This window comes from Entelurus aequoreus, linkage group LG28 (genome assembly GCF_033978785.1).
Source record: "Entelurus aequoreus isolate RoL-2023_Sb linkage group LG28, RoL_Eaeq_v1.1, whole genome shotgun sequence".
Lineage (NCBI taxonomy): Eukaryota > Metazoa > Chordata > Actinopteri > Syngnathiformes > Syngnathidae > Entelurus > Entelurus aequoreus.
Window position 1 is genome coordinate 36,307,438 of NC_084758.1, and position 25,100 is coordinate 36,332,537.

General features: G+C 43.7%; 1 protein-coding gene across 8 annotated transcripts in view; it reads left to right on the forward strand.

The window, feature by feature from the left end:
• rapgef2b (Rap guanine nucleotide exchange factor 2b) overlaps positions 1–25,100 on the forward strand; it is a 386,003-nt gene that overhangs the window by 140,872 nt on the left and 220,031 nt on the right. For all 8 annotated transcript variants that reach the window (XM_062039897.1, XM_062039899.1, XM_062039900.1 and 5 more), the window contains exon 5: positions 16,290–16,365. In XM_062039897.1, coding sequence (XP_061895881.1) covers positions 16,290–16,365 — 76 coding nt within the window. The remainder of the gene's footprint in view (positions 1–16,289; positions 16,366–25,100) is intronic.

The window sequence follows — 25,100 nt, forward strand, 5'->3', positions numbered from 1 at the left end:
TCCGTGGCTCACTAGTGCAACAACAACGCCCGAAATATGTGCCGTGAAAAACCGTCCGACCGGAACTCTCTAATAAGTAAAGTTCCTTGGGTGAATAATGTAAAGTCACCACACCGGTATGTTTTAGTGCTTTCATGGTGAGTTTACTGACAGATATAAGTAAGAACTTTACACTACTTTATATTAGAAATGGCAACAGTGGAGGATGAATGTCACATGACAAGAAGATAGAGGAAAAGAAGAAGATTATCAACTACGGTGTCGTCACAGACTACAAAGGCGGACTTATGCAGATCCCAAATACAGATCAGCAGGTACCAGAAAGTAAGAAAAATTGCTTTTGCATAATATTGTGAAACAAAACGTCAGATGATATGTCTGCTAATGGGTGCCATTGTGCGGTCCTTATACACACACCATAGTAATACTGGTATCTCTGACTACGCTAGCTCTAATGGGCCAACAATCCATCAAGCGGTGCGGCTTCAAAGTCATACTAAAACATTTTGACAGATTTTTGAGTGCTGTGTGTAATGTTCCTTATTTTCAATGGAACATTTAAAGTTTTGGTGTTTACTGCCATCATATTGCAGTCTACACATATCTCTTATGTGTGACTGCTATCGACTGGTCACACTTATCATTACACTATGTACCAAATAAAACTACTTCAAGTTGGTAAGCACAACCCAAATTATTTTGTACATTAGGCGCACCAAGTTATAAGGCACACTGTCAATTTTTTAAAGAGAAAAAAATATTTTAAGTGCGCCTTATAGTCCGGAATTTACGGTACTGCAATATATACATTACAGTGTCTTCAAAGTGTGCATTTTGTAATATAAAATAGGGACTTTTGTGAAGGCTAGAAGCAATTATTCATGTTTACATTGTTTGTTATGTGGAACTCTGCTGCACTCTACCAATGTTTCCAATGGCAGACCATGTTCAAGAACCAATTCAGTTCCTAAATAGAGGTTCCACTCTACTATGTTTTAACATTGCTAGTTCTGCATAAAAGCCTTTTTTTTTTTTAATGCAACGTCCATTTAGGCAAATTCTTGACTAGACCTGATAGTTTGTGCAAAGTTGCCATGATGCTGTTGATGAGTAACTTCTGCAGAAGCAGGGAGGGCACGACTACTATCCACTACACGCTCCACCCCGAGCAGGAAATGAGTGGTATTTTGGAATGGTAGCACATTAGCAGGGTGGGGGACAGAGGCTGGTCTACACATACACTCTCATTCTCACAGCAGCAGTAGTAGGCTGCAGTCTGGAGACCTGCAGCATGCTGACCCAGGACTTAAATGAGGACTAACGTGCTGGGATATTTTAGGAAGAGGATCATCTTATCTTACCAGGCAGCAGCGTCACTACGGGAGCGAGCGTGGGGGGGTAAGTGCCCACATTTCAGCGTCAATCAACTAAAGCTGCGCCTTGAAACTCCTTTGTTTTGGTTGTGATGTTAAAGTGTGGCTCTTCTGCGGGGAAGCCGAGTGGAATGTGGAGTACAAGTATTTTGCTGCTGGTGTACTTAGAGGGAGGTTTGAAGGCAAAGACGTGGTCCTGGCTGCGGGGGGATTGTGTTACAAATGGATGCTAGATGCAGCGCTGATTGATTGATGCCTACTGGAAAAGACTGCTGCCCTTTTCTCTTCGCCATCGGAGTGGCAGCCGAGGCGTATTTTGGGAAGCTCAAGTCACCCGGCCATTGTAAATTCTCGACTTCTATTTCAGGGGTGGCAACCCTGAAGTTGCGGAGACCCCGCAGTTGAGAAACGTTTGTTCACGTCCACAAAGGTGAAAGGTGGTTGGGTCTGAATCCTGGACCTTGTTTTCATGGCCAATCCTTCCCAGGAGATCTCCTCTTCTTGCATAACCGGGCGGATTAATCTTTGTCCTTCTTAAAGGCCTGGCCGGGTTAAAGAAGCCGGCGTGCCCGCTCACCAGCCGCTCTGCTAAACGGCTTTGTGGCGAGCGGAGACCCTGCTCGCAGATTAGCAAGTGTGAAGGTCCGCGGTGGTCTCACAGACGGGAAGGCTGGTGATGTATGCGGGATGACAGCCCAGCTTGTTGTGTAACAGGAGGCTGGGGGGATTCAAGGCCAAGTGTGTAAATAACACTTCATGGACCCTCGTCAACACTTTACAGCTGGCATCAATGAAACAGACCAGGGTTTCTGTACAACTACCGGGTGCTGGCCCAGCACCAGCCTGGAGATCCTAAGTTGTTCTTTAATGTAGACCAGCGGTGTCAAACTCATCTGAGCTCAGGGGCCACTTAAAGGAAAATATATTCCCACGCAGGCCAGAGCGGTACAATCATGGCATAATAACTTCAAAATAAAGACAACTTCAAATTATTTTCTTTGTCTCACTTTGGCCAAAAATAAAAACAAGTACATTCTGAAAATGTACATACTACAAATAATCCTCTTGGCAAAACACTTGACGTAAGTTGAAAAGTCTGAGAAAAAAATGTGTGCAGTTTGAAAAACAGCATGAAGAACACAATGAACTTAGACTCAGTGTCTTTACAACTTTAAACACTTTCTGTTTAGCATTCTAACACATCCATCCATCCATTTTCTACCGCTTAGACCCTTAAAAAATTTCGGAAAAGCAACCGATTGTTTTAACAAACCGCCGCATTGGTGAAATCCACATACTGCCACAACACATTCATTTATCATCATTCAAATATTATAATCAAACATGGGGTCAGTTATCAAAACGACACCATAGCTTTGTGATGTGGCTTTTGTGAACAGAGCCTGTTCAAGGCCTACTGAAATGAAATGTTTTTATTTGAACAGGGATAGCAGATCCATTCTATGTGTCATACTTGATCATTTCGCGATATTGCCATATTTTTGCTGAAAGGATTTAGTAGAGAACATCCACGATAAAGTTCGCAACTTTTGGTCTCTGATAAAAAAGCCTTGCCTGTAGCGGAAGTAGCGTGACGTCACAGGTTGAAAGTAGCGTGACGTCACAGGTTGAAAGTAGCGTGACGTCACAGGTTGAAAGTAGCGTGACGTCACAGGTTGAAAGTAGCGTGACGTCACAGGTCGAAAGTAGCGTGACGTCACAGGTTGAAAGTAGCGTGACGTCACAGGTTGAAAGGCTCCTCACATTTCCCCATTGTTTACACCAGCAGCGAGAGCGATTCGGACCGAGAAAGCGACGATTACCCCATTAATTTGAGCGAGGATGAAAGATTCGTGGATGAGGAATGTGAGAGTGAAGGACTAGAGTGCAGTGCAGGACGTATCTTTTTTCGCTCCGACCGTAACTTAGGTACAAGCTAGCTCATTGGATTCCACACTCTCTCCTTTTTCTATTGTGGATCACGGATTTGTATTTTAAACCACCTGGGATACTATATCCTCTTGAAAATGAGAGTCCAGAACGCCAAATGGACATTCACAGTGACTTTTATCTGCACGACAATACATCGGCGAAGCACTTTAGCTACGGAGCTAACGTGATAGCATCGGGCTTAACAGAAAATCAACAATACTATTAAACCATGGACATGTAACTACACGGTTAATGCTTTCCAGCCTGGCGAAGCTTAACAATGCTGTTGCTAACGACGCCATTGAAGCTAACTTAGCAACGGGACCTCACAGAGCTATGCTAAAAACATTAGCTATCCACCTACGCCAGCCAGCCCTCATCTGCTCATCAACACCCGTGCTCACCTGCGTTCCAGCGATCGACGGAAGGACGAAGGACTTAACCCGATCATCCGTGTGGTCGGCGGCTACTGCTATCCAAGTCAAAGTCCTCCTGGTTGTGTTGCTGCAGCCAGCCGCTAATACACCGATCCCACCTACAACTTTCTTCTTTGCAGTCTCCATTGTTCATTAAACAAATTGCAAAAGATTCACCAACACAGATGTCCAGAATACTGTGGATTTTTGAGATGAAAACAGAGCTGTTTGTATTGGATTCAATGGGGTACCAATACTTCCGTATCAATCGTTGACGTCACGCGCATACGTCATCATACATAGACCTTTTCAAGCGGAAGTTTAGCGTGAAATGTAAAATGTCACTTTATAAGTTAACCCGGCCGTATTGGCATGTGTTGCAATGTTAAGATGTCATCATTGATATATAAACTATCAGACTGCGTGGTCGCTAGTAGTGGCTTTCAGTAGGACTTTAAGACCTTGTTTTAATTCTTCCACCTTCTGTAGCATACGAGCCTACTTTAGGGCCACCAGGGCGGCACTAAACAGCCGCATGCGGCTCTAGAGCTGCAGGTTGCAGACCCCCGGTTTAGTCATTATTGGTTGCTAAAAGTTGACATCTGCCCTGATTGCTGATGAATAATGAAGCCGAGGCCCACTTGCGGCGCTGCAGTGAGTTCGCGGGCTCCCGTTGCATTGTGGGGAATTGAGTATAAGTGAGTATAAGTGCATGCAAAACAGCAGCAGGGGGCTGTGGCCTGCAGGCCGGTTCTAATACTCATCAAATATCATCCATAGATAATTAATTAGCGGGTCAGATCCAGCCCACTGGCCTTGACTTTGACACTTCACTTGCATGACAAACTGAACGTGTGCTCTGACTTCCATGCATGTATTTGTGTGCAGCTTCCACTTGTGGTGTTTACTGACTGGAAGACACTTTTGTTTGTGTTGCATGAGATGAATAGTTGGAATCCCGCTTGATAGTTCAGCAACACGAGATCCAAGTGTGCAAAGCCAGTGTTTACCATGCAATATGTCTCACAGGTCCCACGCTAGATTGTCCAATATCTAGCCACAATTGAAACAGTTGGAACGTGTTTTTAGTCCAGCCACACGTTGTTTTGTGCGTCTGTAGCTTTCATTTTAATGAGCTGTGTTTGTCCATTTCTGACAGGGTATGTGTCTCCAAGAAGGACTACTTTACCCCCTGTTTGAATATACAGTGCTACCTCAGGACACCAGTTTGTTTGGTTCTGTAATGCAGCTCCTACCTCAAAGAACTTATCACTGCTCTGCTGGCCCCACATTAATATGTAACATGCCTGATGGAAAGAATGGTTTAAATAAGAACTATTGTATATAAAACAAAAACATTAGGGTTAGGGTTAGGGTCCTCTCCTCCCTTCACTGGCTCCCAGTGAAGCGTAGAGTGACATTTAAGATGGTCATGTTCGTCTTCAAAGCGCTCAATGGTCTCGCCCCAGCTTATATTAAAGATCTCCTGGACCAACCCACCAGTTCCAGGCTGGGTCGTTGGGCCTTAGATCAGACAACCTGAAGGTCCCACGGTCAAACCTATTGACAAGGGGAGACGGTGCTTTCTCAGTGGTGGCACCTAGGTTGTGGAATAAACTCCCCCTGAGTATTAAGTCCACCACCACTCTGGACTCTTTTAGAGCACAGCTTAAAACTCACCTTTTTACCGCAGATGACTTTTAATTTATGTTTTCATTGTGAGTCTTAAATGTTTAGTTTAGATTCCTTTGTGTGTCTCAGTCTCTGTTTCTGGTTTTTGTTTTGTTTCTCCACTCGGGCTGCTGATGTAACAGTTGGTTGGGGGCGCATAATAAATGAAAATAACATAACATAACATAACAATAGACTATAATGTACTACAATCAACTGCAGTACCGTATTTTCAGGACTATAAGGCGCACTTAAAATCTTTTTTTCCCTCAAAACTGGACAGTGCGCCTTATGACCTGGTGTGCCTAATGTACGGAATAATTCTGGTTTTGCTTACCAACCTCAAAGTAATTTTATTTGGTACATGGTGTAATGATAAGTGTGACCAGTAGATGGCAGTCACACATAAGAGATACGTGTAGACTGCAATATGACTCGAGTAAACAACACCAAAACTTAAAATGTTCCATTGAAAATATAGAACATTACACACGGCGCTCAAAAATCTGTCAAAATGTTTTAGTATGTCTTTGGTAAGCTATGAAGCCACACCACTTGATGGATTGTACTGTGCTTCAACATAGGAGTATTATTATCCTGTGTGTATAAGGTAAGACATATTATCTGCTGTTTTGTTTCAAAATGTTATGCAAAAGCAACTTTTCTTACCTTCTGGTACCTGCTGATGTGTATTTGGGATCTGCATAAGTCCTGAAAATGTGCGCGCGTCCGCCTTTGTAGTCCGTGTCGACACCGTAGTGGATAAGCTTCTTCTTTGTCTCTATCTTCTTGTTATGTGACATTCATCCTCCACTGTTGCCATTTCTAATATAAAGTAGTGTAAAGTTCTTACTTATATCTGTCAGTGAACTCACCATGAAAGCACTAAAACATACCGGTGTAGTGACTTTACATTATTCACCCAAGGAACTTTTAGAGAGTTCCGGTCGAACAGTTTTTCACGAGACACATTTCGGGTGTTGTTGTTTCCGGATGAGGAGATGCTGCTCCGTTATTGATTGAAGTAAAGTGTGAATGTCATTAAAACAGTTAGCTCCATCTTTTGACACTTCTTCCACTCCCGTCCTTGCACGCTACACCGCTACAACAAAGATGACGCTGTCCAAGTGGAGGCACGTAAATAAGAGCGCCCACAAAACGGTGCATCCTGAAGAGACTGTCAGATAGTGAGTTGAAGATGATGAGTAAAACATCATCTATGCAACATTTTGAGCAAAGAAGCATCATTACATGTTATGTAGACCACAAGGAAGTCTTTTACATTTAGAAAATAATAATAATAATATGACTCCTTCAATGCACCTTATAATCCTGTGCGCCCTATGGTCTGGAAAACACGGTAGTTTTATGAAGTAATGTGTACAACATTTACTTTGGAGAGTAGACTTCTACCTTACTTCCGTCAAACACACCATCACCAGCTTCTCCATATTTTCATGGATACATGTAGATATTATTTAACATCCTTTGCTGGCGGTATTGACTCAAAAGTACAGCAAACCAGTGAGGGATATAATCATATTTTTAGCCTCATATTACTGTTTTATTGTAATATTGCTCACCACTAAAAATATTTGTTCCATAAACGGAGGCCTTTTAAATGACTGACTGACTGATTCTCTGTGGACTAAGGCACACCTGGGCAAATGAAGGCCCGGGGGCCACATGGGGCCCGTTAAGCTTTTCAATCTGGCCCGCCGGACATTCCTAAATCATTTTTTTACAACTTTAAGATGTAAAGTGTAGCTGCCATTATGATGTGCACTCATCTTTTTAATGACTTGAACTATACTAAGTCTTTACATGCTTGGAATCTGCACTTTTGCATGATGTACTAGTTACTATGGTCATGTAATTAGTTACTATGGTCATGTAGTTAGTTACTATGGTCATGTAATTAGTTACTATGGTCATATAATTAGTTACTATGGTCATGTAATTAGTTATTATGGTCATCTAATGAGTTACTATGGTCATGTGATTAGTTACTATGGTCATGTAATTAGTTACTATGGTCATATAATTAGTTACTATGGTCAACTAGTTAGTTACTATGGTCATCTAATTAGTTACTATGGTCATCTAGTTAGTTACTATGGTCATCTAGTTAGTTACTATGGTCATCTAATTAGTTACTATGGTCATGTAATGAGTTACTATGGTCATCTAATGAGTTACTATGGTCATATAATTAGTTACTATGGTCATATAATTAGTTACTATGGTCATCTAATGAGTTACTATGGTCATATAATGAGTTACTATGGTCATGTAATTAGTTACTATGGTCATGTAATTAGTTACTATGGTCATCTAATTAGTTACTATGGTCATCTAATGAGTTACTATGGTCATCTAATGAGTTACTATGGTCATGTAATGAGTTACTATGGTCATGTAATGAGTTACTATGGTCATGTAATTAGTTACTATGGTCATGTAATGAGTTACTATGGTCATGTAATTAGTTACTATGGTCATGTAATGAGTTACTATGGTCATGTAATGAGTTACTAAGGTCATCTAATTAGTTACTATGGTCATCTAATTAGTTACTATGGTCATCTAATGAGTTACTATGGTCATGTAATGAGTTACTATGGCATGTAATGAGTTACTATGGTCATGTAATTAGTTACTATGGTCATCTAATTAGTTACTATGGTCATCTAATTAGTTACTATGGTCATGTAATGAGTTACTATGGTCATGTAATTAGTTACTATGGTCATGTAATTAGTTACTATGGTCATGTAATGAGTTACTATGGTCATGTAATGAGTTACTATGGTCATGTAATGAGTTACTAAGGTCATGTAATTAGTTACTATGGTCATCTAATTAGTTACTATGGTCATCTAATGAGTTACTATGGTCATCTAATGAGTTACTATGGTCATGTAATTAGTTACTATGGTCATCTAATTAGTTACTATGGTTATCTAATTAGTTACTATGGTCATCTAATTAGTTACTATGGCCATGTAATGAGTTACTATAGTCATCTAATGAGTTACTATGGTCATGTAATGAGTTACTATGGTCATGTAATTAGTTACTATGGTCATCTAATGAGTTACTATGGCCATGTAATGAGTTACTATGGTCATGTAATGAGTTACTATGGTCATATAATTAGTTACTATGGTCATCCAATTAGTTACTACGGTCATGTAATGAGTTACTACGGTCATGTAATGAGTTACTATGGTCATGTAATTAGTTACTATGGTCATGTAATGAGTTACTATGGTCATGTAATGAGTTACTATGGTCATGTAAGTGACAGCAGCTCAGAGGAGGTACCAAGCAGTGTGGGTGGGGAGTGTTTCCACAGAGTGTTTCCAGAGTGTGAAATGTGGGTGTCAGGGACAGACGTGGAAGGACATTTTTACAACAAAGTTGTAAAGTTTAGTGATATATCACATATATCACATTGTAGGTGGGGTTTATACCCTTCACGTTCATATTTAGCTGTGTTTGTTGCATTTTTGTTGATAGTAAAATATGTGTATGGAGAGGGTGTGTGACGTTCATATGTTGTCAATATTCAGTGTTTTATCCTTCATAGTTAATATTGTAAATCCCACATTCTTTATTTTCATGTACATTCTGGGTGTCTCATTCACTAAAACAATGTCAAATTTAAAGGTGGTCTGTCATAAAGTGTTTAGCATTCAATCAGACATTATTGTGAGGTTTTATTAAGATAGATATATTGGCCCCCAGACACAATTTTCTCTCTAAATTTGGCCCCTTGGAGTCAATATAATAGTCCAGGCCTGGACTAAAGTCTCTTCATTGATTATTATTGAATCAGAGAATGTGCTCCATCTCCTCCAATGTCAGTTCAACTTCATCTTCATTTTAGCACGCATGTTTGTCTGCTTCCAACTTTGTGACAAGTCTCAAGAAGTCTTAGTTCCATAGAAGCACACTTGGAGTTTGCTGTGGAAGAACAAGACCATCAAACACCAAACTTGGGACCAACTCCACCAAGTCTTTCAATTCCCACGTCTCCGAGTGCTTTTGTGTTCCAGTTACATGACATTCAGCTCTTCTTCTACTGGGAAAGTAGGTTAGAGTCAAGCTTTCTATGCGCAAACCTGACTTTCCCGTCATCTTTGTGGTTAGAATGTTGATGTGGAGACAGTCAAGGTGTCATTGATAAAAGTTCCCTCTCCCCACGCATGACTTTACCCTTGGAAGCTGCTGCAAACTTCAATTTGAAGACAGCAAAGACAGTTGTGTGTTCCCACTGCAGCAATGTACTGCACACTATGCATGTGGAGCATGTCCATCTGGACCAGTTGTGTGTTCCCACTGCAGCAATGTACTGCACACTATGCATGTGGAGCATGTCCATCTGGACCAGTTGTGTGTTCCCACTGCAGCAATGTACTGCACACTATGCATGTGGAGCATGTCCATCTGGACCAGTTGTGTGTTCCCACTGCAGCAATGTACTGCACACTATGCATGTGGAGCATGTCCATCTGGACCAGTTGTGTGTTCCCACTGCAGCAATGTACTGCACACCATGCATGTGGAGCATGTCCATCTGGACCAGTTGTGTGTTCCCACTGCAGCAATGTACTGCACACTATGCATGTGGAGCATGTCCATCTGGACCAGTTGTGTGTTCCCACTGCAGCAATGTACTGCACACTATGCATGTGGAGCATGTCCATGTGGACCAGTTGTGTGTTCCCACTGCAGCAATGTACTGCACACTATGCATGTGGAGCATGTCCATCTGGACCAGTTGTGTGTTCCCACTGCAGCAATGTACTGCACACTATGCATGTGGAGCATGTCCATCTGGACCAGTTGTGTGTTCCCACTGCAGCAATGTACTGCACACTATGCATGTGGAGCAAGACCATCTGGACCAGTTGTGTGTTCCCACTGCAGCAATGTACTGCACACTATGCATGTGGAGCATGTCCATATGGACCAGTTGTGTGTTCCCACTGCAGCAATGTACTGCACACTATGCATGTGGAGCATGTCCATCTGGACCAGTTGTGTGTTCCCACTGCAGCAATGTACTGCACACCATGCATGTGGAGCAAGACCATCTGGACCAGTTGTGTGTTCCCACTGCAGCAATGTACTGCACACTATGCATGTGGAGCATGTCCATCTGGACCAGTTGTGTGTTCCCACTGCAGCAATGTACTGCACACTATGCATGTGGAGCATGTCCATCTGGACCAGTTGTGTGTTCCCACTGCAGCAATGTACTGCACACTATGCATGTGGAGCATGTCCATGTGGACCAGTTGTGTGTTCCCACTGCAGCAATGTACTGCACACTATGCATGTGGAGCATGTCCATCTGGACCAGTTGTGTGTTCCCACTGCAGCAATGTACTGCACACTATGCATGTGGAGCATGTCCATCTGGACCAGTTGTGTGTTCCCACTGCAGCAATGTACTGCACACTATGCATGTGGAGCATGTCCATCTGGACCAGTTGTGTGTTCCCACTGCAGCAATGTACTGCACACTATGCATGTGGAGCATGTCCATCTGGACCAGTTGTGTGTTCCCACTGCAGCAATGTACTGCACACCATGCATGTGGAGCAAGACCATCTGGACCAGTTGTGTGTTCCCACTGCAGCAATGTACTGCACACTATGCTGCCACCATGCATGTCCATCTGGACCAGTTGTGTGTTCCCACTGCAGCAATGTACTGCACACTATGCATGTGGAGCATGTCCATCTGGACCAGTTGTGTGTTCCCACTGCAGCAATGTACTGCACACTATGCATGTGGAGCATGTCCATCTGGACCAGTTGTGTGTTCCCACTGCAGCAATGTACTGCACACTATGCATGTGGAGCATGTCCATCTGGACCAGTTGTGTGTTCCCACTGCAGCAATGTACTGCACACTATGCATGTGGACCATGTCCATCTGGACCAGTTGTGTGTTCCCACTGCAGCAATGTACTGCACACTATGCATGTGGAGCATGTCCATCTGGACCAGTTGTGTGTTCCCACTGCAGCAATGTACTGCACACTATGCATGTGGAGCATGTCCATGTGGACCAGTTGTGTGTTCCCACTGCAGCAATGTACTGCACACTATGCATGTGGAGCATGTCCATCTGGACCAGTTGTGTGTTCCCACTGCAGCAATGTACTGCACACTATGCATGTGGAGCATGTCCATCTGGACCAGTTGTGTGTTCCCACTGCAGCAATGTACTGCACACTATGCATGTGGAGCATGTCCATCTGGACCAGTTGTGTGTTCCCACTGCAGCAATGTACTGCACACTATGCATGTGGAGCATGTCCATCTGGACCAGTTGTGTGTTCCCACTGCAGCAATGTACTGCACACCATGCATGTGGAGCAAGACCATCTGGACCAGTTGTGTGTTCCCACTGCAGCAATGTACTGCACACTATGCTGCCACCATGCATGTCCATCTGGACCAGTTGTGTGTTCCCACTGCAGCAATGTACTGCACACTATGCATGTGGAGCATGTCCATCTGGACCAGTTGTGTGTTCCCACTGCAGCAATGTACTGCACACTATGCATGTGGAGCATGTCCATCTGGACCAGTTGTGTGTTCCCACTGCAGCAATGTACTGCACACTATGCATGTGGAGCATGTCCATCTGGACCAGTTGTGTGTTCCCACTGCAGCAATGTACTGCACACTATGCTGCCACCATGCATGTGGAACATGTCCATCTGGACCGCAGCAGACAACAAAACATGTCATTGCCAGCCTTCTAATAGAAAACTGAGAGGCTTAACGCTGCTTTGCCTCCAAATGCTAGCTTGCGATGCGTGGCGGCGATAATCTTTGCAGAGTTGTGCGCTCTTAGTCTGAAAGAATGATGATCTGTGCTGGCATCTGCCACCTTCCTTATCTTTGTCATCCTCTTACCGGGTCTTGCACGCTCGCCAAGCATGCAGGAAAACACCAAGCTTGAATGATTAAATGATTGACTGGCAGCAGAGTGGTAGACCACGGCGTCGTTAGTACGGCAAATAGAAATGAAGTAATGGCTGCTTGTGGAATGCGGAGAGAGTCCCGAAGCATTCAAGCGTATGTTTGTGTAAGTCTTATTACATTTGTTGTTTGATTGGCCCACGCGGCAGCTTTGCCACTCTAATATTTGCTCAGCACAGTAGAAGTTAGGCAGCCTTTCATCTCCAAACAAGACACTTTTGTGCCACAAGAAAAAACATCTCCACTTTTATAATTCATCAGTTAATACAGAGTTTGTGGCTCAAACATCATCAGGGTTTCTGGCTCAAACATCATCAGGGTTTCTGGCTCAAACATCATCAGGGGTTCTGTCTCAAACATCATCAGGGTTTCTGGCTCAAACATCATCAGGGTTCTGGCTCAAACATCATCAGGGTTTCTGGCTCAAACATCATCAGGGTTTCTGGCTCAAACATCATCAGGGTTTCTGGCTCAAACATCATCAGGGTTTCTGGCTCAAACATCATCAGGGTTTCTGGCTCAAACATCATCAGGGTTTCTGGCTCAAACATCATCAGGGTTTCTGGCTCAAACTGAGGCAGAGGTGGTACAATCCTGACCGTGCGCCACAATTTTAACGCAACAAAATGGTAGGTGTTTTTCTATTTACAGTAATATGCTGTAAAGAACACCGTAAAATGTATTTGCATTTGTATTAATTTGATGGGTAGTTTGTTGTAAAATCACAAGTCAAGCAGATATTTAAGTATTTATTTTTATTTAGACCAACATTATTGGGAAATTATGATAACTTACTGTAATATTTGTTGAAATAATGGATACTATTAAAGTTTAAAAGGCATGCAATTTAAATTTTAGTACATACAGTACAGGACACAAGTTTGGACACACCTTCTCATTCAATGCATTGTCTTTATTTTCATGACTATTTACATTGTAGATAGTCACATCACAACTATGACTGAACACATGTGGAGTTATGTACTTTACACAAAAACTCCACATGTGTTCAGTCATAGTTTTGATGTGACAATCTACAATGTAAATAGTCATGAAAATAAAGAAAACGCATTGAATGAGGAGAAGGTGTGTCCAAACTTTTGGCCTGTACTATATGTTTATTCTGTCAAAATGAAAAAAATCTGACCGTTTTTTAAAAATAAACACCACATGCTTGTAATTCTTTCTTTTAGTTGACCTTGTAGCAGTCAATCTGTACCATCATGAAACTCTACCTGATCCTACGCAAACTTCAATCAATCCATCTATTATAATTAGTCAGAAGAGGTTGTAAAGGAAGCTGACACTACGAGCTGTGTTCACTTACCAGAGACAAAATGTTCACAGCACAGTCTGGAATGTTCTATAGGAGTCCAGTGATCACTCCGTAACATGCTCCGTATGGCAGAAATCCACTTGTTACGGCGGTCAACGTTATGCAGCAAGTAGCGGGAAACAACACGATATCATCTGTTTCTTCTTCGGTAGTTGCTGCAGGTCTTTCCAATGCACTGCTGTCGATATAGCGCCTCTATAGTGGCGCAACGCTGCAACTGCAGTTAAAACACGTAGCTGTCGCAGAGGGACATCAATCTCTCTGGCTGGGGGCGGCACAAATTTAGCTGGAGGCCGCCGCCACGCCATTTTGAACGCAGTATCTCACAGGTATTTGCCACCCGCAGAACGCAGGCTTGGCTTCCCGGTGTCAGGAATGTAAAGTGCAAACGTGAACAAAGGTGTCATTAGTACATTGTGGCCCCAGCAGGTTTTGTCATGCGCAATGCGGCCCCATCGTTACTCCCCCTCTTTGCCCCACAGGGAGCCGATGGGCTTATGGGGATCATAGCCACCAGCAACTACCAATGTCTGTAAAAGCAGATCCAAAGTGTGGGCTGGTTGCTCTGAAGCTGCAGCCTGCATTACTGACTTTAGTCCCGAGTACAAAGAAGCTTGCATGTCAAGAAGCAGCGTACAGACTTTTTCCACCAGGCGGCTGGAATAAAACTTTCATCCACTTTGGTTATTTAAACATTTTATTTTCTAACATTTGCTGTATTTTTGCTCTAATCTTCTTTTATTTTGACAGTACGCAGTGAGGCAATTAAAAAACTGGTTGTGGGCCACACTGCTTTAAGAGCCCCATGCTAGTGGCTCCCTGGACCTCTTTCAGAGATATGGAAACATGGAAAAAGATGAAAAAAAAATATATATTTTTTGTTTTAATATATTTTCTGCAGCAAGACAAACCGTGCTAATTGTTATAAATCCCACTGCTTCACTGACGGGAGTATTTGGCAAGCACCGTTTTGTCCTACTCATTTCAGCGATCCTTGAACTCATCGTAGTTTGTTTACTGTTACAGAAAGACGTGTTTTATGCCACTCTGTCTTTGTCTCATTTTGTCCACCAAACGCTTTATGCTGTGCGTGAATACACACAGGTGATGTGCCGCAGTGTTAATCAGGCGTATTTGTCTGTAGCTAAGACAGGTGTCACTTTGTGCTTCTCAGCAGTTAACCAGAATATAAATCAGACTCCGCGTGTGGAAACACGGGTCAAGTAAAAGGAAAGACTAAAAGACCCCAACAGAAAGTATATCTGCTCATGTTTGTGTGTTGAATGTGCAGGTAATCATGTCATGTGCTTCAAATAGAAGACATGCTGCCTAACTGACGTTGTCATAGTTGCTGCTCCAACAACTGCTACAATAATGTATGCATGCAATATGGAGACACACCACATGGAGTCACTGGAGGTTATCTAACGAGGCCATCGGTAAATCAAGCCCATGCATTCCTAAGCCAAACATGTTGAAAAGGACAGACACGGCCTCGTGTCCCTGCGTCCGGGCCGCCTCGCGTCCCTGCGTCCAGGCCGCCTCGCGTCCCTGCGTCCGGGCCGCCTCGCGTCCCTGCGTCCGGGCCGCCTCGCGTCCCTGCGTCCGGGCCGCCTCGCGTCCCTGCGTCCGGGCCGCCTCGCGTCCCTGCGTCCGGGCCGCCTCGCGTCCCTGCGTCCGGGCCGCCTCGCGTCCCTGCGTCCGGGCCGCCTCGCGTCCCTGCGTCCGGGCCGCCTCGCGTCCCTGCGTCCGGGCCGCCTCGCGTCCCTGCGTCCGGGCCGCCTCGCGTCCCTGCGTCCGGGCCGCCTCGCGTCCCTGCGTCCAGGCCGCCTCGCGTCCCTGCGTCCAGGCCGCCTGGCGTCCCTGCGTCCAGGCCGCCTGGCGTCCCTGCGTCCAGGCCGCCTGGCGTCCCTGCGTCCTGGCCGCCTGGCGTCCCTGCGTCCGGGCCGCCTGGCGTCCCTGCGTCCGGGCCGCCTCGCGTCCCTGCGTCCGGGCCGCCTGGCGTCCCTGCGTCCGGGCCGCCTGGCGTCCCTGCGTCCGGGCCGCCTGGCGTCCCTGCGTCCAGGCCGCCTGGCGTCCCTGCGTCCGGGCCGCCTGGCGTCCCTGCGTCCAGGCCGGACTTGGTACAACGGCGGCTTTCTTGGTCTAATCCTCCTAATCGTGTTTTTTCACGTGATGAATTTCCACGGCCGCTGCTTTACTCGTCTTTGGGATATTTCCGTCCGTGTTTTTATTCCCTTTCAAGCCGTCACGACGTCACTGCAGTGGACTTTTCCAGAGGCCGGGTGTTGCCGGCTGAAGGGAGGAACGCCACATTCAATGCTGCTTTGTGTTTCCATACATAAATTCCATGAAGAATCCATCAAAAGTCAGGAAGGGAGAGCCTTAAGGCCTCAAACAGACACTAATGTAATCTCTATGAGCTCCCGCACTTGTCATAAAGCAGCAATACATCAGAGGACACTCAACAATGACAACAACACAACAAGCTTTCATTTTGTCAAAGACAATTAAGAACAATTGCTGATCATTTATGTGGTTTTTTGCCCCCCAGTTTCGGAAAGCGATCGGCAGGCAGCCTGAGACGTGGATGTGAGTGTATCGTCCTGGAACCCTCAGAGATGATCGTGGTGAGTTCCCTTCTTCTCTTTAGACTTCTTCAACCAAGCAAACTTTCATTTCATTCCAACTCATATTTTACTATAACAATCTGCACTCTATGGTGGTTTTCTTCAAAGTCTTTGTGGTTGCTCAACTTTAAGACTTGGAGTGTCCAACCAATCACTTCCGATACGTTACAGACATTGGAGCCTTGACTGTTGGCTAATAGCCATATTGTTTCGATATGATATCAGCACCAATCATACATACTTTTGTTATTTTGTAGTATAGAATGTTCAAAATTGTTTGATCAAGTAAAATGACTCAAACAAAACAATGGCAGGTTTGAAAAACACTGACTTATTTTATTATTTAACCTCTGGAATTAACTTTTCAAGGGGAGTGCTCACTGTCTACTTCACTCTATATTGTTTCATGGAATGGGTTTCCATGGCCGAGCAGCTGCATCTAAGTCATACATCAGCAAGTCCAATGCAAAGTGTGGGATGCAGTGGTGCAAAGGACATCACCACTGGACTCTAGAGCAGTGCAGACGTGTTCTCTGGACTGATGAATCACACTTTTACATCTGGCAATCTGATGGACCAGTCTGGGTTTGGAGGTTGCCAGGAGAACGCTACCTTTTGGACTGCATTGTGTCGAGTGTGAGATTTGGTGGAGGAGGAATCTTGGTGTGGGGTTGTTTATTAGGAGTTGGGCTTGGCCCCTTAGTTCCAGTGAAAGGAACTTTGAATGCTCTAGGATACCAAAATATTTTGGACAATGCCATACTCCCAACCTTGTGGGAACAGTTTGGAGCGGGGCCCTTCCTCTTCCAACACGACAAGGTCCATAAAAACATGGATGACAGAGTCTGGTTTGGATGAACTTGACTGGCCTGCACAGAGTCCTGACCTGAACACCTTTGGGATGAATTAGAAGGGAGACTGAGAGCCAGGCCTTCTCCACCAACATCAGTGTGTGACCTCACCAATGCACTTTTGGAAGAATGGTGGAAAGTTCCTATAAACACTCTCCGCAACCTTGTGGACAGCCTTCCCAGAAGAGTTGAAGCTGTAATAGCTGCAAAAGGTCATATTGAACCCTATGGGTTAGGAATGGGATGGCACTTCAACTTCATATGTGAGTCAAGGCAGGTGGCCAAATACTTTTGGCAATATAGTGTATTTATACACAAATACTAGATATTTTCTCTTATGGTATCCATATTCTTATTTTATTCATCTTGTTTTATTCTTTATTCAATTGTTATTTTGGTTAGTGTTTCATGTAGCACCATTGCACCGAAAACTATTGAAATCCTAGTTTGTGGATCCTTACTGAGATGGCAGTAAAATGATTCTGATTCTGATGGTTTTTCTGGCGACACCTAGTGGCCACAATAATTAATCAGGCTAAGCTCACGAGAACGCAAGAAGATGACGGATGGAGACACATTTGTTACTGGACACTTTTAAATTTTCTTTTGTGTTGGTAACTTTCTACCGTATTTTCCGGACCATAGGGCGCCCCGGATTAAAAGGTGCACTGCAGATGAGCGGGTGTAGTCAGGTTTATTTTCATACAAAAGGTGCATTAAAGGAGTCATATTATTATGATATTTTTGTAAAAGTAAAAGACTTCCTTGTGGTCTACATAAGATGTAATGCTGGTTCTTTGCTCTACATGTTGCATAGATGATGTTTTACTCATCATCTTCAAGTCTTGGCCAGAAATAATAAATATTAATAATATTTATTTATTTGTTTTCATTTATATGAACCTAAAATGCTACAGTACAAACCAAAATGTATGATACTAAATAATAATGTATTAAAACAGAAAACAATACTAAGATTAAAACACTATCAGTGAAGCATAAGAAACACAAAACATGTTTTTTTATTGTACTATTATTAGTTTGAATAACTTTGTGAAGAGAGTTCAATGTGTGGATGATATGAAATGTTCATATTGTTGTATCCCAAAGGAGGACACAAACGTTGGCAACACTAGAATGCTAATGTTACATCATAATAGCAATGGCATGCTTAATCGGTAAAAGAAAAAGTAATTACCATATTTTCCGGACTAAATAGCGTATATAAGCCACACCCACTACATTTTATGGAACAATATATTTTCCCATAAAGCCGCACCTGACTGTAAGTTGCAGATGTTGTGAAATGAGTTATTTACACAGAAATATTTTGTGAGTGTTTATTTACACACTTTGTTTCCAAACGGTGTTTGTAACACGGCAGTAAAACGGCTGATCAAACAAAACAGAAGCCATTGTCATGGACACACCAGCTGCGGAAGGTAACTCTGCAGTCAGCTAAACAGACTCAATAACTTCCCGGTGACGTTTACTGAGAAATGTATGAAACTGAAACAATACCGACAAAATGCCATTGCAAGTTAACACAGCCACTTGTAAACGTGTTAGCTAATGCTAACGACGCTGGCGTGATTGTCTTATGATAGCACATACACATCCGCTTGAAAACACTCCTACAGACATCACACATGATAAGTTAAAAAGTTAAAGTTAAAGTACCAATGATTGTCACACACACACTAGGTGTGGTGAAATTTGTCCTCTGCATTTGACCCATCCCCTTGATCACCCCCTGGGAGGTGAGGGGAGCAGTGGCCAGCAGCGTAGTCATTTTTTGGTGATTCAACCCCCAATTTCAACCCTTGATGCTGAGTGCCAAGCAGGGAGGTAATGGCTCCCATTTTTATAGTCTTTGGTATGACCCAGCCGGGGTTTGAACTCACAACCTACCCATCTCAGGGCGGACACTCTAACCCTAACCCTAGAGGAGCAAACAACATGCTATGTACGGCTAGAGGAGCAAACAACATGCTATGTACGGCCAGAGGAGCAAACAACATGCTATGTACGGCCAGAGGAGCAAACAACATGCTATGTACAGCCAGAGGAGCAAACAACATGCTATGTACGGCTAGAGGAGCAAACAACATGCTATGTACGGCCAGAGGAGCAAACAACATGCTATGTACGGCCAGAGGAGCAAACAACATGCTATGTACGGCCAGAGGAGCAAACAACATGCTATGTACGGCCAGAGGAGCAAACAACATGCTATGTACGGCTAGAGGAGCAAACAACATGCTATGTACGGCCAGAGGAGCAAACAACATGCTATGTACGGCCAGAGGAGCAAACAACATGCTATGTACGGCCAGAGGAGCAAACAACATGCTATGTACGGCCAGAGGAGCAAACAACATGCTATGTACGGCCAGAGGAGCAAACAACATGCTATGTACGGCCAGAGGAGCAAACAACATGCTATGTACGGCTAGAGGAGCAAACAACATGCTATGTACGGCCAGAGGAGCAAACAACATGCTATGTACGGCCAGAGGAGCAAACAACATGCTATGTACGGCCAGAGGAGCAAACAACATGCTATGTACGGCCAGAGGAGCAAACAACATGCTATGTACGGCCAGAGGAGCAAACAACATGCTATGTACGGCCAGAGGAGCAAACAACATGCTATGTACGGCCAGAGGAGCAAACAACATGCTATGTACGGCCAGAGGAGCAAACAACATGCTATGTACGGCCAGAGGAGCAAACAACATGCTATGTACGGCCAGAGGAGCAAACAACATGCTATGTACGGCCAGAGGAGCAAACAACATGCTATGTACGGCCAGAGGAGCAAACAACATGCTATGTACGGCTAGAGGAGCAAACAACATGCTATGTACTGCCAGAGGAGCAAACAACATGCTATGTACGGCTAGAGGAGCAAACAACATGCTATGTACGGCTAGAGGAGCAAACAACATGCTATGTACGGCCAGAGGAGCAAACAACATGCTATGTACGGCCAGAGGAGCAAACAACATGCTATGTACGGCTAGAGGAGCAAACAACATGCTATGTACGGCCAGAGGAGCAAACAACATGCTATGTACGGCCAGAGGAGCAAACAACATGCTATGTACGGCTAGAGGAGCAAACAACACTTCTATTTCCGCTTGAAAGTACTAAATGGAAAGACACTGCAGCACCTGCAGTGAGTGAACTCGTCCAAAAGATGGCGCAATAGCACAAGCAACAACACCCGATCTCAGTGTATTTGCGTGTTTAAAAAAACATAATAATTGCGTTTTGACCGTCAGCTAAGAACAATCCATAAATTAGCCGCCCTGTTTTATAAGCCGCAAGGTTCAAAGTACAGGAAAAAAGTAGTAGCTTGTAGTCTGTAATTTACAGTATTAAGCACCCATGTTTATAGATATGAATATGGCATTTTTGAATAAAAGTGTCCTACGTGTTTATGGGGTGATCTCATACGCTGTTGGTGTCCACTCACGTCTTTGTACAGTGAATAATCAAATGTTGTTTTACTTTCTTAAAACCTTTCAGAATATTTTCCGGACTATAAGGCACACTGACAGTGCGCCTCATAACCCGGTGCACATAATGTGTGGAATAATTCTGGTTTTGCTTACCAACCTCAAAGCTATTTTATTTCGTACACGGTGTAATAAGTGTGACCAGTAGATGGCAGTCAAACATAAGAGATACGTGTACACTGCAATATGATGGCAGTCACACATAAGAGATATGTGTAGACTGCAATATGATGGCAGTCACACATAAGAGATACGTGTAGACTGCAATATGATGGCAGTCACACATAAGAGATATGTGTAGACTGCAATATGATGGCAGTCACACAAGAGATACGTGTAGACTGCAATATGATGGCAGTCACACATAAGAGATACGTGTAGACTGCAATATGATGGCAGTCACACATAAGAGATACGTGTAGACTGCAATATGATGGCAGTCACACATAAGAGATACGTGTAGACTGCAATATGATGGCAGTCACACATAAGAGATACGTGTAGACTGCAATATGATGGCAGTCACACATAAGAGATACGTGTAGACCGCAATATGATGGCAGTCACACATAAGAGATACGTGTAGACCGCAATATGACTCAAGTAAACAACACCAACATTTTATATGTTCCATTGAAAATATAGAACATTACACACGGCGCTCAAAAATCTGTCAAAATGTTTTAGTATGTCTTTGGTAAGCTATGAAGCCACACCACTTGATGGATTGTACTGTGCTTCAACATAGGAGTATTATTATGGTGTGTGTATAAGGTAAGACATATTATCTGCTGTTTTGTTTCGCAATATTATGCAAAAGCAACTTTTCTTACCTTCTGGTACCTGCTGATCTGTATTTGGGATCTGCATAAGTCCTGAAAAAATTGCGCGCGTCCGCCTTTGTAGTCCGTGCCGACGTCGTAGTTGATAATCTTCGTCTTTTTCTCTATCTTCTTGTTATGTGACATTCATCCTCCACTGTTGCCATTTCTAATATAAAGTAGTGTAAAGTTCTTACTTATATCTGTCAGTAAACTCACCATGAAAGCACTAAAACATACCGGTGTGGTGAGTTTACATTATTCACCCCAGGAACTTTAGTTATTAGAGAGTTCCGGTCAGACACATTTCGGGTGTTGTTGTTGCACTAGTGAGCCACGGATGCTCCGTTATTGATTGAAGTGAAGTGTGAATGTCATTAAAACAGTTAGCTCCATCTTTTGACACTTCTTCCACTCCCGTCCTTGCACGCTACACCGCTACAACAAAGATGACGCTGTCCAAGTGGAGGCACGTAAATAAGAGCGCCCACAAAACGGTGCATCCTGAAGAGACTGTCAGAAAGTGAGTTGAAGATGATGAGTAAAACATCATCTATGCAACATTTTGAGCAAAGAAGCAGCATTACATGTTATGTAGACCACAAGGAAGTCTTTTACATTTAGAAAACAATAATAATAATATGACTCCTTTAATGCGTCTTATAATCCGGTGCGCCTTATATATGAAAAAGATCATCGGCAGTGTGCTTTATAATCCGGTGCGCCCTATGGTCCGGAAAACATTTTTATTTTCTTTAAATAAAAGTGTCCTCAGTTAAGTGGTGGGTTTGTTTATGGGGCGAACTTGTACTTTGTTGCTGTCCACCCGTGTCTTTGCTGAGTGATCTGTCAAATTGTGTTATTAAAACCTTTCACAATGATACATATATATATATATATATATATATATATATATATATATATATATATATATATATATATATATATATATATATATATATATATATATATATATATATATATATATATATATATATATATATATTACATATCAATTTTAAGCAGCCCCCTAGTGAACATCTCCTTCCCAGCATTGCTGTGAAAACAGCTGCTTGGCTTCGTGTCAACTTGCAGCACATCCTGCTAATCTCCCTTTCACACTCCGTAATTGCTGTGTGCTATGAATGTTGCTGTGTGCTATGAATGTTGCTGTGTGCTATGAACGTTGCTGTGTGCTATGAATGTTGCTGTGTGCTATGAACGTTGCTGTGTGCGATGAATGTTGCTGTGTGCTATGAATGTTGCTGTGTGCTATGAATGTTGCTGTGTGCTATGAACGTTGCTGTGTGCTATGAATGTTGCTGTGTGCTATGAATGTTGCTGTGTGCTATGAATGTTGCTGTGTGCTATGAACGTTGCTGTGTGCTATGAATGTTGCTGTGTGCTATGAATGTTGCTGTGTGCTATGAACGTTGCTGTGTGCTATGAACGTTGCTGTGTGCTATGAAGGTTGCTGTGTGCTATGAATGTTGCTGTGTGCTATGAAGGTTGTTGTGTGCTATGAATGTTGCTGTGTGCTATGAATGTTGCTGTGTGCTATGAATGTTGCTGTGTGCTATGAATGTTGCTGTGTGCTATGAACGTTGCTGTGTGCTATGAATGTTGCTGTGTGCTATGAACGTTGCTGTGTGCTATGAATGTTGCTGTGTGCTATGAAGGTTGTTGTGTGCTATGAATGTTGCTGTGTGCTATGAAGGTTGCTGTGTGCTATGAATGTTGCTGTGTGCTATGAATGTTGCTGTGTGCTATGAAGGTTGCTGTGTGCTATGAATGTTGCTGTGTGCTATGAATGTTGCTGTGTGCTATGAATGTTGCTGTGTGCTATGAAGGTTGCTGTGTGCTATGAATGTTGCTGTGTGCTATGAATGTTGCTGTGTGCTATGAAGGTTGCTGTGTGCTATGAATGTTGCTGTGTGCTATGAATGTTGCTGTGTGCTATGAAGGTTGCTGTGTGCTATGAATGTTGCTGTGTGCTATGAACGTTGCTGTGTGCTATGAATGTTGCTGTGTGCTATGCATGCGTGTCTGCTGTGGACCGAGCTACCATCTCAACACTGTAAAAATAACTGCTGCTGTGGTTTCCTGCTGCAGACACTCCCATGTGCTGTACTGTAATTAGTGTAGGACATAGATGACACCCTGCCTGACTTAGTGTAGGACATAGATGACACCCTGCCTGACTTAGTGTAGGACATAGATGACACCCTGCCTCACTTAGTGTAGGACATAGATGACACCCTGCCTGACTTAGTGTAGGACATAGATGACACCCTGCCTCACTTAGTGTAGGACATAGATGACACCCTGCCTGACTTAGTGTAGGACACAGATGACACCCTGCCTGACTTAGTGTAGGACATAGATGACACCCTGCCTGACTTAGTGTAGGACACAGATGACACCCTGCCTGACTTAGTGTAGGACACAGATGACACCCTGCCTGACTTAGTGTAGGACACAGATGACACCCTGCCTGACTTAGTGTAGGACATAGATGACACCCTGCCTGACTTAGTGTAGGACATAGATGACACCCTGCCTGACTTAGTGTAGGACACAGATGACACCCTGCCTGACTTAGTGTAGGACATAGATGACACCCTGCCTGACTTAGTGTAGGACATAGATGACACCCTGCCTGACTTAGTGTAGGACACAGATGACACCCTGCCTGACTTAGTGTAGGACATAGATGACACCCTGCCTGACTTAGTGTAGGACATAGATGACACCCTGCCTGACTTAGTGTAGGACACAGATGACACCCTGCCTGACTTAGTGTAGGACATAGATGACACCCTGCCTGACTTAGTGTAGGACACAGATGACACCCTGCCTGACTTAGTGTAGGACATAGATGACACCCTGCCTGACTTAGTGTAGGACATAGATGACACCCTGCCTGACTTAGTGTAGGACATAGATGACACCCTGCCTGACTTAGTGTAGGACATAGATGACACCCTGCCTGACTTAGTGTAGGACATAGATGACACCCTGCCTCACTTAGTGTAGGACATAGATGACACCCTGCCTGACTTAGTGTAGGACACAGATGACACCCTGCCTGACTTAGTGTAGGACATAGATGACACCCTGCCTGACTTAGTGTAGGACATAGATGACACCCTGCCTGACTTAGTGTAGGACACAGATGACACCCTGCCTGACTTAGTGTAGGACATAGATGACACCCTGCCTGACTTAGTGTAGGACATAGATGACACCCTGCCTGACTTAGTGTAGGACACAGATGACACCCTGCCTGACTTAGTGTAGGACATAGATGACACCCTGCCTGACTTAGTGTAGGACACAGATGACACCCTGCCTGACTTAGTGTAGGACATAGATGACACCCTGCCTGACTTAGTGTAGGACATAGATGACACCCTGCCTGACTTAGTGTAGGACATAGATGACACCCTGCCTGACTTAGTGTAGGACATAGATGACACCCTGCCTGACTTAGTGTAGGACATAGATGACACCCTGCCTCACTTAGTGTAGGACATAGA